General features: G+C 34.7%; 1 protein-coding gene across 1 annotated transcript; it reads left to right on the top strand.

Moving 5' to 3' along the window:
• The first annotated feature begins 1,610 nt into the window (after positions 1–1,610).
• LOC109827627 lies at positions 1,611–14,011 on the top strand. The gene is made up of 6 exons (XM_020394642.1): positions 1,611–1,924; positions 11,754–12,371; positions 12,485–12,500; positions 12,607–12,806; positions 12,941–13,141; positions 13,375–14,011. Exons 1-6 carry the CDS (start codon positions 1,611–1,613, stop codon positions 14,009–14,011), a joined length of 1,986 nt encoding a protein of 661 aa, XP_020250231.1.
• The last annotated feature ends 1,581 nt before the right edge of the window (positions 14,012–15,592 follow it).

Below are 15,592 nucleotides of genomic sequence, written 5' to 3'. Positions count from 1 at the left end.
ACGGCGAGCACAAATAGCAACAAAAAACCCAACAACATAGAGCTAAACAAGCTCGAATCAGCATAGTAACAAAAAGCAGCCACGGGAGCTCGACGACGAGCACAAATAGCAACCAAAAACCCAACAACATAGAGCTAAACAAGCTCGAATCAGCATAGTAATAAGCCACGGGAGCTCGACGATGAGCACAAATAGCAAACAAAAACCTAACAACATAGAGCTAAACAAGCTTGAATTAGCATAGTAACAAAAAATAGCCACGGGAGCTTGACGACGAGCACAAATAGCAACAAAAAACCCAACAACATAGAGCTAAACAAACTCGAATCGGCATAGTAACAAAAAACTAATAATCTGATACATAAACATATGTAAAATAAACTAATAATCTAAAAATAAAAAAATGTAATTTTTACCTTGATTTGAGAAGCAACAACACCAACAAAACTCAGATCTGAATTTTTTAAAGCAACAACACTACAAAATATGAGATCAAGGAGGCTAGCTCAACGAATTTCAGATCTGAACTGGGTCGACAAAGCTCAGACCCCCCAATTTCTTCGAAGACAGTGACAAAGAAGGCCGCGGGAGATTTCTGGCGGGAGGAGAGCAAGGAGGTATCTCTAGCGTCACCAAAGAAATCAACGAGAGAAATGAGAGTGCGATTGTCAGAGGTGGCCAGGGTTTTCCTCGATTTCTCTCGGTTTGGGAAGGAAATCGGGGAGAGAAAAAATCCGAGGTGGCGGTGTTTTTAGCGGGGTTTCTCCGCTTCAACCCTAGCGAACCAAAGCGACAAAAAGAAATGGGCGGAAACAAAAAATCCGAGGTGGAGGTGGTGTCAGGCCCAGAAACCCGTTTCCTTGGGCTTTTAAAGCGAACCAAACAGCCCCTAAAGAGAATAAATAATCACAATACTAAAGTTTAGAGACATAAGTGAGCAAAAACAGTCAAAGTGGAACTGATGAACAAATTTTAGTAAAGAAAAAATAACTTAATCATAATATTTAACCATGTGCATTGCATGTACATAAAACCTACTAACCTAATATTATCAAAAGTACGTATAATTAACCTATTAATTAGAACATGATAGGATATTGAAACTTATATCATTAAATTAGAAAAATTAATTAGAATAGGATAATATTATGGGAAAAATGTTATAAGGCCCCAAAAAAAAGATCCGGTTGTGGCCCAGACCCAGCAATTAATTCCCTTAGCATTTAGCCCCATAAAATAGTGAAAATTATGGCCCAGCCCTAAAAGCCCATTCATATACATGTATTGGGTGTATTTTGACCAACATACCTAAATTACCCTCATCTCTCTCACAGGTGAAAACCGGCTGAATGGGTTCCTCCTTTGGCGGCGACCGCTCCCATCGCATTTAAGGCGAAGCGACGGAGGAAAGCGGGGGAAAAAAGCACGCGCTCCCTCCATTACTATGCTGCTTCATCAGCCTTTAATATAAATCGGTCAGTTCTATCTCTCACTCTCTCATTAATGAAATTAGGGTTTGTTCTTCAACTGTGAACCATGTTTATGCGCTTGAAATCCCCTCAATTACTCCTCACATCCTCATAACTGTCCTCATAACTCTCAACCACCCAATGGCTGCTGATGACTTGATTTGCATGGTGTCTTTCGGCGAGAATGCCATATTTATGAAGCTAAGGTCGACAGCAAGCTTTTATGAACTGAAATATGGTGTGGCTGAAAGATTGAAAGTACCTGAAGAATCTTTTTCCTTGATATATAAATCTGAGAGGCACCCCAACCTGAGTTTTTCAGTTGAGAACGAAGATGACCTGAAGTGCATGTTGGAGCACAATCGAAAGATTGGTTGTACGGAGATTCATATGCAGGCTGCTGTTAACGTAGAGTGTTCCACGCCAGGGAAGTATCAGAAAGTTATTAGCGAAATGTAAGTAATTAATAAACTCTTTATAACATTGTGCTTAGTGTGATGTAAACATTGTTATCTTTTGGTCAACTTTCAATCACCTGTCACGCCCCGCTTCCCAAAATACACGGGAACCGGAACGTGAACAAGCCCGTGACGTATTAAACTGAGAAGAGATAAGTGCTAGACACCGTCTTCTCAATCTAATACGCTAAGCGTCTGGAATTAATACAATGTAAAGGCACAGGTCCCCGATCACAATCAGCAAGAATATAATAGACAAACTCAGAATAAAATAATCCATATCATAAAAGAAATATCATCCGAGACATAATATTCGGGTCAAACATGTCCTTATACAAATCTGAACAATAGAATATTGGAAAGATACAATATACCTAGTCACAAAGCGCAGGAATGGAAAGGAACTTAAAAGTAACTGAAGGTTGCAGAAAAATAGCGTTAAGGAGGCTGCCTATCGTTTTGCTCCGCTACATGGCACGGGGTCTGTTGAGAAATCCTCGGCTCTGCTGAAGCTGTTGCTTGGACTCTATAGTCTGACGTACACCAGAGAAAACAGGTGTACGTCAGGTGCATGACGCACGGCAAGACCCCACAAAAGAAAATAGAACAAACGAAAACCAAAGCGGAAATCGATACAATAATAGAAATGACAAAAGGACGTACAACTGAGAATCCAACAAATCAACATGCAATCCACTACCAAATCATGATAATCATAAGAATCCGTAAATCAATCGAGTAACGAAATCATGCAGCTAGCGATCAAAGTAATCATCCAAGTAACATGTTCATACACTAGATGGAATTAATACTTAAAAATCTACAACTCGAGACGTAGTAAGTCAAGCGAAATAATCCAAACAAGGAAACCCTCATGTATATACCATATGTCTCAAATATAGATAATAATTATTAACCCCGATCTATGTATGAAAAGAAGCACAACTGTCCTACATCTCACAATAATCCATACCTAGCCAGGTAACGAGGTCATCTAACTAGTCATTCTATAACAGGTCACTGGTCACATCTCACACAGAGCCAACGCTCATATCACCGGATAATAATACCGCTACATGAATCGGTCAGAGGACTACACGCAATCCGATTTCGGCCTGGTCCGAACTCAAGCAGAACTCGGGTGACTACACAAATTCACTGACTAAAGTGACTACACGAATTCACTTTAGCCCAACAAACCAACCCCAGTGACTACACGAATTCACTGGTGCGAGCCTGGAAGATACATCAACAATCTTATCCGATCACATGAACACTGACTTCCCCATCCCAACTCTTCTCGTTTTCTAAGTTAACCATAATCTCATTGAAACTCGGGTTCACCGCCTAAACTCACACATGTCACTAAGTCTGTTCATGACGCACAAGGCTACTAAGTCATGAACTACTAAGGTTCTTAACACATCAACAGATCACAACATAGTAAGGCATGTTAAACATGATTAAACAGTTTTATGAAGCAGAAATAAGAACTGTAATGAACATGAAATGCTTAAAAAAATTACAGCATGAAAGTAAAACATGAGGGAGCTTCATTATTATCTTACTACTGGAATGTCCGAACTTCTCATACAAAATATCTGTACTTACGTATTCTCTAATACGGTAAAAAAAACTAGAAACTGATGTCGTTTTGTACATGAAATGTCACGCTCTACGATAATCAGTCGTACTATCATAAATAATAATATTCTTTTTCCAAAATTATTCTTTAAAACTATTTCTCATAATAACTAAATTAAAATAACATGGATTTATATAATATAATATAATAATTCCTTTCTGCATGAAAAATAATATTTTCCTATTTTATAAATTTTCTTAATTAATTTCTTTTCAATAAAAATTACGTAAATTCTAATTTTAACACATAACTTATCATTTCATGTCCGAAAATAGTTATATATAAATATACAAAATTATTAATGTCTCGTAAAATCTATTTACAACACATATACTCATCATTTCATGCACGTTAAATACTCCGACATAATTACCACAAAATATCTCAATATTACCCCTAAAATATTATCTAGTACTATTTATCCACATTCCACGTCAAATATTCACAATATGCAAACATTACGATATTATCAAATTCTAATTTAAATTAGATTAATCAATAAATATTTGTAAAGCCGGGAAAATACGAAGGATGGAGTCTTCCTCGTGCAGATCGGATCTAAGTGAGAAGCGGGTTCGACTGGCCTCGGCGCTGACGACGCACGACTCGACGGCGGACTGATCGTAGTTGAACGGAGGCGAAATCGGAGGGCGACGGGCGAAATGGATCTGAGGTGGCGGGTCGGGCACTGCTGTTCGTCGTGCGAGGCGGTGAAACAAGGGTGCTGCGGCGGCGGGCAGCGGATGCAAAGCGGGTGAATGGCGGTTCGCCGGCGGAATCTGGCGGTCAAGGGCTCGGTGCAAGCGGCTGTTCAACGCTCGCGGAGGCAGAAGCGACGTTTCCCGCCACGGCGGGGAGGCGGAAGTAAGCGGTAAGGCTCACGGGTCGCGCGGTCCGGAAGATCCCAAGGCCGAACGTTCAGGGCTGGCGACGGTTGCTGCGCGCGGCGAGGAGAGGCGGCAGGCCGGCTGGCGCGCCGGGTCTCGTCGGAGTTTGCGGGAAGAAGAGAAGCAGAGAGACGACGGCGGTTTGGCATGGCCCGGGCGACTGGGTTTTGGAAAACGAGAGAGAGAGAGAGAGGAAACAAATAAATAAATATATATATATATATGGAAAATTAGGGTTAGGGTTAGGGATTAAATAATTAAAATAAATACTTTTGGGTACCAAAAAAATAAACTAATTACATAATAATTATCTGCAATTAAAAACGTACATGTTGTGCTATTACAACAGTTAATACGAAATAGTCAAAAAATACCCGTATTATACAATTAAACGAAGAAAAATTAATAAATAAAATATAATTACTTACATAAAAAATAAACTAATTACATAATAATTATCTGCAATTAAAAACGTACATGTTGTGCTATTACAACAGTTAATACGAAATAGTCAAAAAATACCCGTATTATACAATTAAACGAAGAAAAATTAATAAATAAAATATAATTACTTACATTTAAAATTCAATAATTATGGGATAATTATATACACAGCAAAACGTACTCGTTGTACTAATATGACAGATAATATGTAACAGTAGAAATAATACAGCAAATTATACAAATAATACGTAATTAATAATACAACGTATTATACGAAAATATACGTAATAATAAAAATAATACAATGTATTATTCAAAATGGCATGTAACAGTACCAATAACACAACGGATAAATTTCATAAATTTTCACTGCATAAAATTAATTTATAAATATTAATACCATTTAAATAAATATAAACTTAGACTTTAAATCATAGAAAACTATAGAAATTCAAGAAAAATACAAACACTCTTTTAAAAATCATAATTAAATATTTTAAAATACTAGAAAATTATTTTAACTAATATCAAAATTTCACGGTCCTTACATTCTACCCCCCTTAAAACAAATTCCATCCTTGGAATTAAACCCAAGGACAGAGATATGGAAAGAGAGGCTCAACCCAACGCATATAGAGAAGAATTCAAAATAAATTACATATCCATAAGCAAAGGGGAATGTAAGACAAGAACAACACAAGATGAGATACAAGTTGTGACAACTAAGATATCGCTATCACATCTCAGACTCGCACTAAAATCTAAGCAAATATTATGATACAAACATATTTAACTGTGTGAACTTGTTACACAGTACTTGTAAATATATAAGAAATCTAATCAGTATAAGGTATAAGATAAGCAATAACATAGAATCAAAACAATAGGTACAATATAAATAAACAATCATATAGAGTGAATCATGCAAATAATATACGAGCTTTCATAGAACAAAGCAGAAACATATCAAGTAAGAATAAGGTCAAGTAAGAACAATAAATCTAAAACAAACACAAAAGCAAGTCAAATACAATAGAAACAGACAGAAACATAACAACATAATGAGAAAAGTCAAAAATTCTAAAATACATAACAGTTTAAACAAAACATAATAGCAGGGTATAACAATGGTCAATCAAAAATAAAAAGAAATTTAATTATGAAAACATAATCAATACAGGTTCAAACTAAGGATATTAAAAAACACAATGTAAGATACAAAATTAATAAAACGAGTAAACAAGCGAAAAGCAATCATCAACAGGATCATACAACAAAATAGAATAATAATAAGTTTAAATCAAGGATAATAGGAAAAGCAATCATAAGACAATTAGAATAATGATACGTACAAATTAAACACAAATAAAAGACAACATATTTAATTGATGGAATGATGAAAAGTAGTCTGAAACATAGAAAAGATACAAAGACAGTCAAGTATAAATAGCTAAACACAACTATTAAAACAATTATACAATCAAACAATCATGTAAAGCAGTATACAAAACTTAGCATATAAATAATTCATTACACAAATATTGTGAATCTACAAATCGTATACACTGAAATTAAAATGCAACAAACAATATAATGATGTAAAAATAAGCAGCACAATGCAAGTGGAATATTAGAAGATAACTGAACATAAACCAAAAAGATATGATATACAAAATAATACAAGGTAGATATACATGGAAGGTCAATGTGATATGACACAACAACATATAAAAAATGAATTATATGTAGTATATCACATCAAAAACAAAACAAATAATTATAGGCGTATATCACAGCAATAATTATCGAAAACACACACTTTATATAAATATTATGACTAAATAAATGAAGCAGACTAACATGGACAAAGAACAAAATAGAAAATAAGTATTAGAATGAATAAGAAACTGTATATATAAGATAAGTAAACAAAACATAAACAGAACTAAGAAAGATGAAATGATTGATAAATTAAATCAAACAATGATGATATATGTAATTAGAAGTAAAGAATGAAAGGAAACATACTAAATGAAACTATTTTAGTAATAAAACAAGCTAGTAAGTTAATAATGCACTTATAATATAATACACAATAGCAGGCAATGATAATGTAAAATGAATGAAATATACTAAAACACGAGAATAAAGCAATATTACTAGAAAAACACCAGATATAAGACAAGAATGCAGAACAATCAGGCATAAGGACAATAAAGATTAAGGTATACAGAACATACATAATCACAATTGAAAATAATATTAAGAAACAAACATAGATAGAAACACATCAATACATATAGACAAACAAACAGAGGCAAATCATAATAATAATCAATAGCAGAATAAAACGATACATAATAATTATTAGCATACAAACAATTATATAACACAAAGTAAATAATACCAAATCATATTAGGTTCAAAGAAACACAAATAAAATCAAAGTATAAAAATAAAAGATATAAAAGCAAAAGAGATAAATAAGATTCAGAAACATATGATGTGTATAACAAATATAATCATTATGTATAATAAGCGTTAAAAATGAAAACACATATATAATAATAAGCATATAAAAAGTCTGAATACTCATGGTACTAATCATGCTAACAAAAATAAATTTTGATGGAAAGAGTCACAAAATGTTATATGATAAAATAAACATAAGAGTAAACATAACAAAAATAAATTTTGATGGAAAGAGTCACAAAATGTTATATGATAAAATAAACATAAGAGTAAACACGTAATTCAAGATAAACATATTATATAAAACATAATAAAAAGAACATAATTATATATTCGACAAACAATATGATAAATAAGAAGTATTAGTAATATTCATAAATATAAACAAGACACAACAATAATAATAATCACTATATAAAATCAATTTAGACATAGTAGTATATTGTATAATAGTCAAAAATCATATAAATACAATCAGTGTAATATACATAAATAAAATGTATAATACATAAAACATGAACTATGAAAGATAAAATAGATTTATAAACAAATGAAAACATACAATATAACATTGTATGTGATACATAAAATAATATAATAAATAATATAGAATTCAATACAATCAAATGATACACAAGTCAAGTCAAAGAAAATATAGTGTAAAATAATAACATATAAAATAATGACAGGCACGAGGATAGAGGAGTTATACAAAGAGGGGGTAATTACGAAGCGATGGGACAATAACTGTGGAAAACTCCGGAGTCAAGGAGTGATAAGATAGGGACGAAGCAAAATCTATCAAGAAAATAGGATAGGAACTCAAAAATAGTCTCACGGATGAAATATGATATGTATCTAAGTTATCCGTTATATTCTCACTAGTGGAAACTCGGGACCGTGATCGGAACCGTGACCTGCATGGGCCACCAAAAAAACTTGTCACGCCCCGCTTCCCAAAATACACGGGAACCGGAATGTGAACAAGCCCGCGACGTATTAAACTGAGAAGAGATAAGTGCTAGACCCCGTCTTCTCAATCTAATACGCTAAGCGTCTGGAATTAATACAATGTAAAGGCACAGGTCCCCGATCACAATCAGCAAGGATATAATAGACAAACTCAGAATAAAATAATCCATATCATAAAACATAAAATACGGGTCAAACATGCCCTTATACAAATCTGAACAAATGAACTGAAGAAATATGAAATACATTGATCAGACAGGAATGAGAAGAACTACAAAAGTAAACTGGAACCATTAACTAATAAACGAAAAGAATAGGCTTCGACTCTTCTTCTACTCTGTCTGCAAGGCACTTTGCTGAGAATCCTCTGGCTCCTGTTGAACCTGTTCTTCCTCTAAGTCTGACGTACACCAGAGAAAACAGGTGTACGTCAGGTGCATGACGCACGGCAAGACCCCACAAAAGAAAATAGAACAAACGAAAACCAAAGCGGAAATCGATACAATAATAGAAATGACAAAAGGACGTACAACTGAGAATCCAACAAATCAACATGCAATCCACTACCAAAACATGATAATCATAAGAATCCGTAAATCAACCGGGTAACGAAATCATGTAGCTAGCGATCAAAATAATCATCCAAGTAACATGTTCATACACTAGATGGAATTAATACTTAAATCTACAACTCGAGACGTAGTACGTCGAGCGAAATAATCCAAACAAGGAAACCCTCATGTATATACCATATGTCTCAAATATAGATAATTAATTATTAACCCCGATCTATGTATGAAAAGAAGCACAACTGTCCTACATCTCACAATAATCCATACCTAGCCAAACATCAAGGTCATATAACTAGTCAGATAATTGACTGTTCACAAATCCCCTACGCGCATCCAATGCCGCTACACGAATCGGTCAGAGGACTACACGTAATCCAATTTCGGCCTGGTCCGAACTCAAGCAGAACTCGGGTGACTACACAAATTCACTGACTAAAGTGACTACACGAATTCACTTTAGCCCAACAAACCAACCCCAGTGACTACACGAATTCACTGGTGCGAGCCTGGAAGATACATCAACAATCTTATCCGATCACATGAACACTGACTTCCCCATCCCAACTCTTCTCGTTTTCTAAGTTAACCATAATCTCATTGAAACTCGGGTTCACCGCCTAAACTCACACATGTCACTAAGTCTGTTCATGACGCACAAGGCTACTAAGTCATGAACTACTAAGGTTCTTAACACATCAACAGATCACAACATAGTAAGGCATGTTAAACATGATTAAACAGTTTTATGAAGCAGAAATAAGAACTGTAATGAACATGAAATGCTTAAACAAATTACAGCATGAAAGTAAAACATGAGGGAGCTTCATTATTATCTTACTACTGGAATGTCCGAACTTCTCATACAAAATATCTGTACTTACGTATTCTCTAATACGGTAAAAAAAACTAGAAACTGATGTCGTTTTGTACATGAAATGTCACGCTCTACGATAATCAGTCGTACTATCATAAATAATAATATTCTTTTTCCAAAATTATTCTTTAAAACTATTTCTCATAATAACTAAATTAAAATAACATGGATTTATATAATATAATATAATAATTCCTTTCTGCATGAAAAATAATATTTTCCTATTTTATAAATTTTCTTAATTAATTTCTTTTCAATAAAAATTACGTAAATTCTAATTTTAACACATAACTTATCATTTCATGTCCGAAAATAGTTATATATAAATATACAAAATTATTAATGTCTCGTAAAATCTATTTACAACACATATACTCATCATTTCATGCACGTTAAATACTCCGACATAATTACCACAAAATATCTCAATATTACCCCTAAAATATTATCTAGTACTATTTATCCACATTCCACGTCAAATATTCACAATATGCACATTATCAAATCTAATTAAATTATTTAATCAATAATAATTGTAAAGCGGGATAAATACGAAGATGCGAGATCTTGCCTCGGTGAATTCGTCGAACGTGTCGACGTGCGAGATCAGATCCGACGCGGAGGAGAGCGACGGCGAACCCGGGAAGAGCTCCGGTGAGAACTATCAACGTGGGCTCGGATCTGGAGAGGCGGGCGACGGGTTTGAAAACGAGAGAGAGAGAGAGAGGAAACAAATAAATAAATATATATATATATATGGAAAATTAGGGTTAGGGTTAGGGATTAAATAATTAAAATAAATACTTTTGGGTACCAAAAAAATAAACTAATTACATAATAATTATCTGCAATTAAAAACGTACATGTTGTGCTATTACAACAGTTGATACGAAATAGTCGAAAAATACTCGTATTATACAATTAAACGAAGAAGAATTAATAAATAAAATATAATTACTTACATTTAAAATTCAATAATTATGGGATAATTATATACATAGCAAAACGTACTCGTTGTACTAATACGACAGATAATATGTAACAGTAGAAATAATACAGCAAATTATACAAATAATACGTAATTAATAATACAACGTATTATACGAAAATATACGTAATAATAAAAATAATACAATGTATTATTCAAAATGGCATGTAACAGTACCAATAACACAACGGATAAATTTCATAAATTTTCACCGTATAAAATTAATTTATAAATATTAATACCATTTAAATAAATATAAACTTAGACTTTAAATCATAGAAAATTATAGAAATTCAAGAAAAATACAAACACTCTTTTAAAAATTATAATTAAATATTTTAAAATACTAAAAAATTATTTTAACTAATATCGAAATTTCACGGTCCTTACATCACCCCTCTGGGCTTTAAATCCCCAGAATGTAACCGTATAACTGTCGTCATAAATTTGAACAACCCCCAACGGGTTCCAAAGAGTTGATGAGCATGGTGCCGTCAGGCGATAATGCTATATTCTGCATGATTTGAAGTGCACGTTGGAACGCAAGTAAATAACTAGAATTGTTCTGATTAAAATGCAAGATGTTGATGCCAAGTAGTGTCCTACTCCTGAGGAAAAAACAGAAAGTTATTACTGATTTGTAAGTAATAGAATGAACTCTGTTTGAAACTGGGATATGTGGGATGTTGAAATTTTGATTTCAAGTTTCGATGCTACTTTGGGGAAAAATAGTTGTCATCGCTGATGGGTACTTTTTAACCCTTCAGCATACGGGTTAATTATCTAAGATATATGTTAACTATTATATGAACATGTTAACTCTCATTGGAACATGTTATACTTTTCTTGAACATGTTAACTTTCGTCTGTCTGTGTTAACCATGTCCATTGTCTGTTAAATTCTTAAGTTATAAGAAGATTATTTGACATAGTGTGCAGGATATCTCACTGTTTGATTAAATTGTGCAACAGGGATGCCTATTTGAATTCAGATTATAGTTGTCCTACTCGACATAATGCATCCAATTCAGAGAGAATCCAAACTGATTTTCCATCTGGTGAGGTTGTAATGAGGGCTGATGATATTCTCAATAACACTTCGAGCATTCATCAATGGTGGCACACAGCATTAACTGAAAATGGGCAACAATTTGAAACCGTAACTGAATTGAGACTAGCTTTGCAATACTATTCCATCGCCAAAAAATTTGAATATGAATTTGTAAAGAATGAACCCAAACGTATCCGCGTTTGTTGTCGATATAAGGAGACGTATGGATGCCCTTGGATGCTCTATGCAGCTCCTGTTAAAAATGATAAAAGAATGGAAATCAAAAGGTTTGTGAATGAACACAGTTGCAGACAGCATTCTAACTTGTCAGGGCAATCACGGGCATCTCGCAAGTTCATAGCAGCCCAATTGCGACCGGTATTAAAGGCACGACCTGAAATCCGCCCAATTGATGTGCAAAAGGACTTCCTCACTCGATTTGGATTGAGACTTGAATACAGTAAGATATGGTGGGGCAAAGAAAGAGCGCAACAGGATATGTATGGTGATAGCTATGAGGCTTATGATCAATTAAGATGGTAAATATTACAGTTAATTTATAACTTGTGTGCAAATGTTTATCGTAGCCGCTTTAATGTTAATATGTTACCCTTATGTTCCAATGTATTATATTTATTTACATGTCCAGAAGCGGCATTGTTGTACAGGTATGAGCAAATGTTGAAGCAAACGAATCCAGGAAGCTACATTTGCATTGACCAGAATGAAGGAAGGTTCAGAAGACTGTTTATATGTTATGCTGCTTGCATCCAGGGTTTCTTAAATGGGTGTAGACCCCTTTTATTTTTGGATGGGACCTTTTTGAAAGACAGATATAATGGCATGCTTCTGAGTGCCATAGCCTACGACGGAGACCAAGGGATATTTCCACTTGCGTATTGTATATGTGATCAAGAAAATGTTGATAATTGGAGATGGTTCCTACAAGGCCTGTGGTCCATACTGTATGAAAGGTTGGACCCGTACAATCCCCCCACCAATTGGTAATTATTTTTGATGCTGACAAGGGGATTTGAGAAGCCGTGAGAGAATATTTCCCCGAAGCAATTCACTCACGCTGCGTTCTGCATCTAGTTGAAAATTTTAGATCAAAGCTCAAGGATTTGGGAATGAAGGCAAAGGACACACAGGTTTTGGGGAATTTGCTCCAAACTGCTTGCTATAAATACACTATAGCGGAATGGAACGACTACATGAAGGAAATCTATGAGATGGCTCCAGTCGCATATGAGATTGCAATTAATTACTCGCCAGATCATTGGACAAATACCTTCTTCCCTGGCATTAGGTATGCATTCAATCATTAAGACGTTTTGCGGTTGATGTTAACTGTTATGCATATATGTGAAGTATCCTTTTTATAGGTTAACCTTCGCTGATATATGTTAACTTTCACCAATATATGTTAACTATGATGTTATTATGTTAGGCTTTAGCAGTATAGGTTAAGTTTTATGATCACTTGTTAAGAAGATAACATATTATATGCCCATCATACTTCCTATATGTTGTCCTTTGCAGATATGGCCATGTAACCTCTAATGTCGCAGAATCCTTTAATAGCTGGATACGTGAAGCCCGTTTGTTACGTATCCTGCAAATGGTGGAGCATATCCGAAAACAACTTATGACTCGCATGAACAACAGACGGATAATGGCGGGTAAGTGGACAAGCTATCTTTGTCCTAAAGCTGAGCAGATTGTTAGAGAAAATATGGGAAAAAGGCGCACTTTAGAGATTAGGCAATCTAGAGAGGATATTTTCGAAGTGCAATCCCATAGAACCACTCACGTTGATTTGGAGAATAGGACATGCACTTGCCGAGCTTGGGACGTAACCCGTATTCCTTGTCTCCATGCTTGTGCAGTAATTATTTATATGAAAGGAGATGTATATCAATATTGTGATTGGTTCATGTCCGTAGAAGCGTTTAAGAAGAGCTACGATGAAATATTATATCCCATACCAGACTATGAGAAGCGGAGTGTGCCCAAGGATGAAATCCAGATTTTGCCACCAATTACCACTAAGAGGAGGGGAAGAAATAGAACAAGACGCATAAACAACAGAACCATATACAAACGGCCCGTCAAATGTTCTCGGTGCAAAGTTGAAGGTCACAATAGAGCAACCTGCAATGAGCCCATCCGTGACTAGTGTGTTTCAGCTTCTAACAACAATACTTTTGTATGAGACATATAGATGGTTTTAAAGTTGTTAAGTATATAGCGTTGTACTTTTGTAATCTGTGATAATGCCTGTTAGATTCATTTTGTTCATGCTGTTAATAGAAACTGCAAGCATGAGAGACATTTTCAGATCTTCACCTGTCATGTCAAGATTTTGAGTTTAAATAGGTGACTTCTCCAACATATGAGTCACTGTTCTAACGGCTAGCAACCAGTCATTTCAAACAGCCATATTCCAACGGCTTGTAAGTTGTTCCTTATGCAATATAAAATGTGCACATATGAAAGTTATAAGCTTAATAGAAGTTCTAACTTTCCCTTCATTCCCTCTTGAGATTGCGAGATGAAAACGTCAGAGGGTGTTCAGTCATGGGAAGAGGTATGTTGTTTTTGTAACATTCCAACACCCATGAGGCAGTGCAAAAATGGGAGGAACAAGGGTAGATACTTCTGGGGATGTGCAAATTTCCCAAAGAGGCAATGCGAGTTTTTCGCTTGGGCTCACAGTGAAGATGCAATGGTAAGTAGGAATATTCCAGATTGCCCAGAAGTCCCCGTTGAAGATGATATGGCGGTCAAGGCAAAGCAGTTGAAGAAAGCACTGAAGCAAGCAAACCGCGAAGTTGAAAAATGGAAACTTTGTTCATTCTTCCTGTGTTGTTTTTGTATTGTTCTAATATCCATCATCTTTGTCATCTCTAACTGAATTTGGTCAAGTATCACGTGTATACGTTAACGTTTATTATAAATGGTTAAGTTTCAGAGCTATATGTTAACTCTAACTGATAGTGGTTAAGTTTTAGAGTTACATGTTAACTATTACGTATATTGGTTAAGTTTCAGAGCTATATGTTAACTCTAACTGAATTTGGTCAAGTTTTAGAGCTATATGTTAACTATTGGAGATAGTGGTTAAGTTTTAGAGCTACGGGTTAACTTTTATTGAAAGTGGTTAACTTTCAGCGCTATATGTTATCTTTCATACTTATATGGCAGCCACCTCAAGGTTTGTGTCGGAACATCAGTGACATATACTATAGCCCTGTTATGTATTGCATTTCAAACATTTTACCAACAAATATTATGCTGTCAACCAGTTAAACAATCAGTTTCTTACATCTCCTCGTCCAACCTACCCACCAGTTAAATAAAAAGTTTTGATATCACATAACATCTTAACTAGCAACCAGTTACACAGCCTTTCTCTAGTTATACATCTAAATTAATATGCCTGCTAGTTTTCTCCCACAACAAACTGCACAATACATAACTTTTCCTGACATCATTCACCCATCCTTTTCTAGCCCATCCACGTAATTTTTTTTCTGTTCCCATCCTTCAACTAGGAGTTCAGCTACAAGCTTGGCACGGATGACGTCGGACTCATCAGCGGGATTAGTTACCTGACTGGTATCAGTCCCTTGTATTATAGCCGTTATATATAAAGGTACGAAAAGCCCACAATCAAACCTACATCATATACATTGGAAAGATAGTTAGATATTTGATGCTGAATAAAATGAAAATGTTTAAGTGTGTGAAACACTAA

This window comes from Asparagus officinalis, unplaced genomic scaffold (genome assembly GCF_001876935.1).
Source record: "Asparagus officinalis unplaced genomic scaffold, Aspof.V1 AsparagusV1_Un326, whole genome shotgun sequence".
Lineage (NCBI taxonomy): Eukaryota > Viridiplantae > Streptophyta > Magnoliopsida > Asparagales > Asparagaceae > Asparagus > Asparagus officinalis.
The sequence above is the reverse complement of the archived record's forward strand: the minus strand, read 5'-3'. Positions and strand labels throughout refer to the sequence as shown.

What these genes read in the sequence shown, in the direction of transcription:
- LOC109827627 (XM_020394642.1), top strand. Translation starts at nt 1,611, where the DNA reads ATGGCTGCTGATGACTTGATTTGCATGGTGTCTTTCGGCGAGAATGCC. An exon ending in CAGAAAGTTATTAGCGAAAT is followed by an intron (nt 1,925 to 11,753) that starts GTAAGTAATTAA and finishes ATTGTGCAACAG; the next exon opens with GGATGCCTATTTGAATTCAG. An exon ending in TGGTCCATACTGTATGAAAG is followed by an intron (nt 12,807 to 12,940) that starts GTTGGACCCGTA and finishes TGAAAATTTTAG; the next exon opens with ATCAAAGCTCAAGGATTTGG.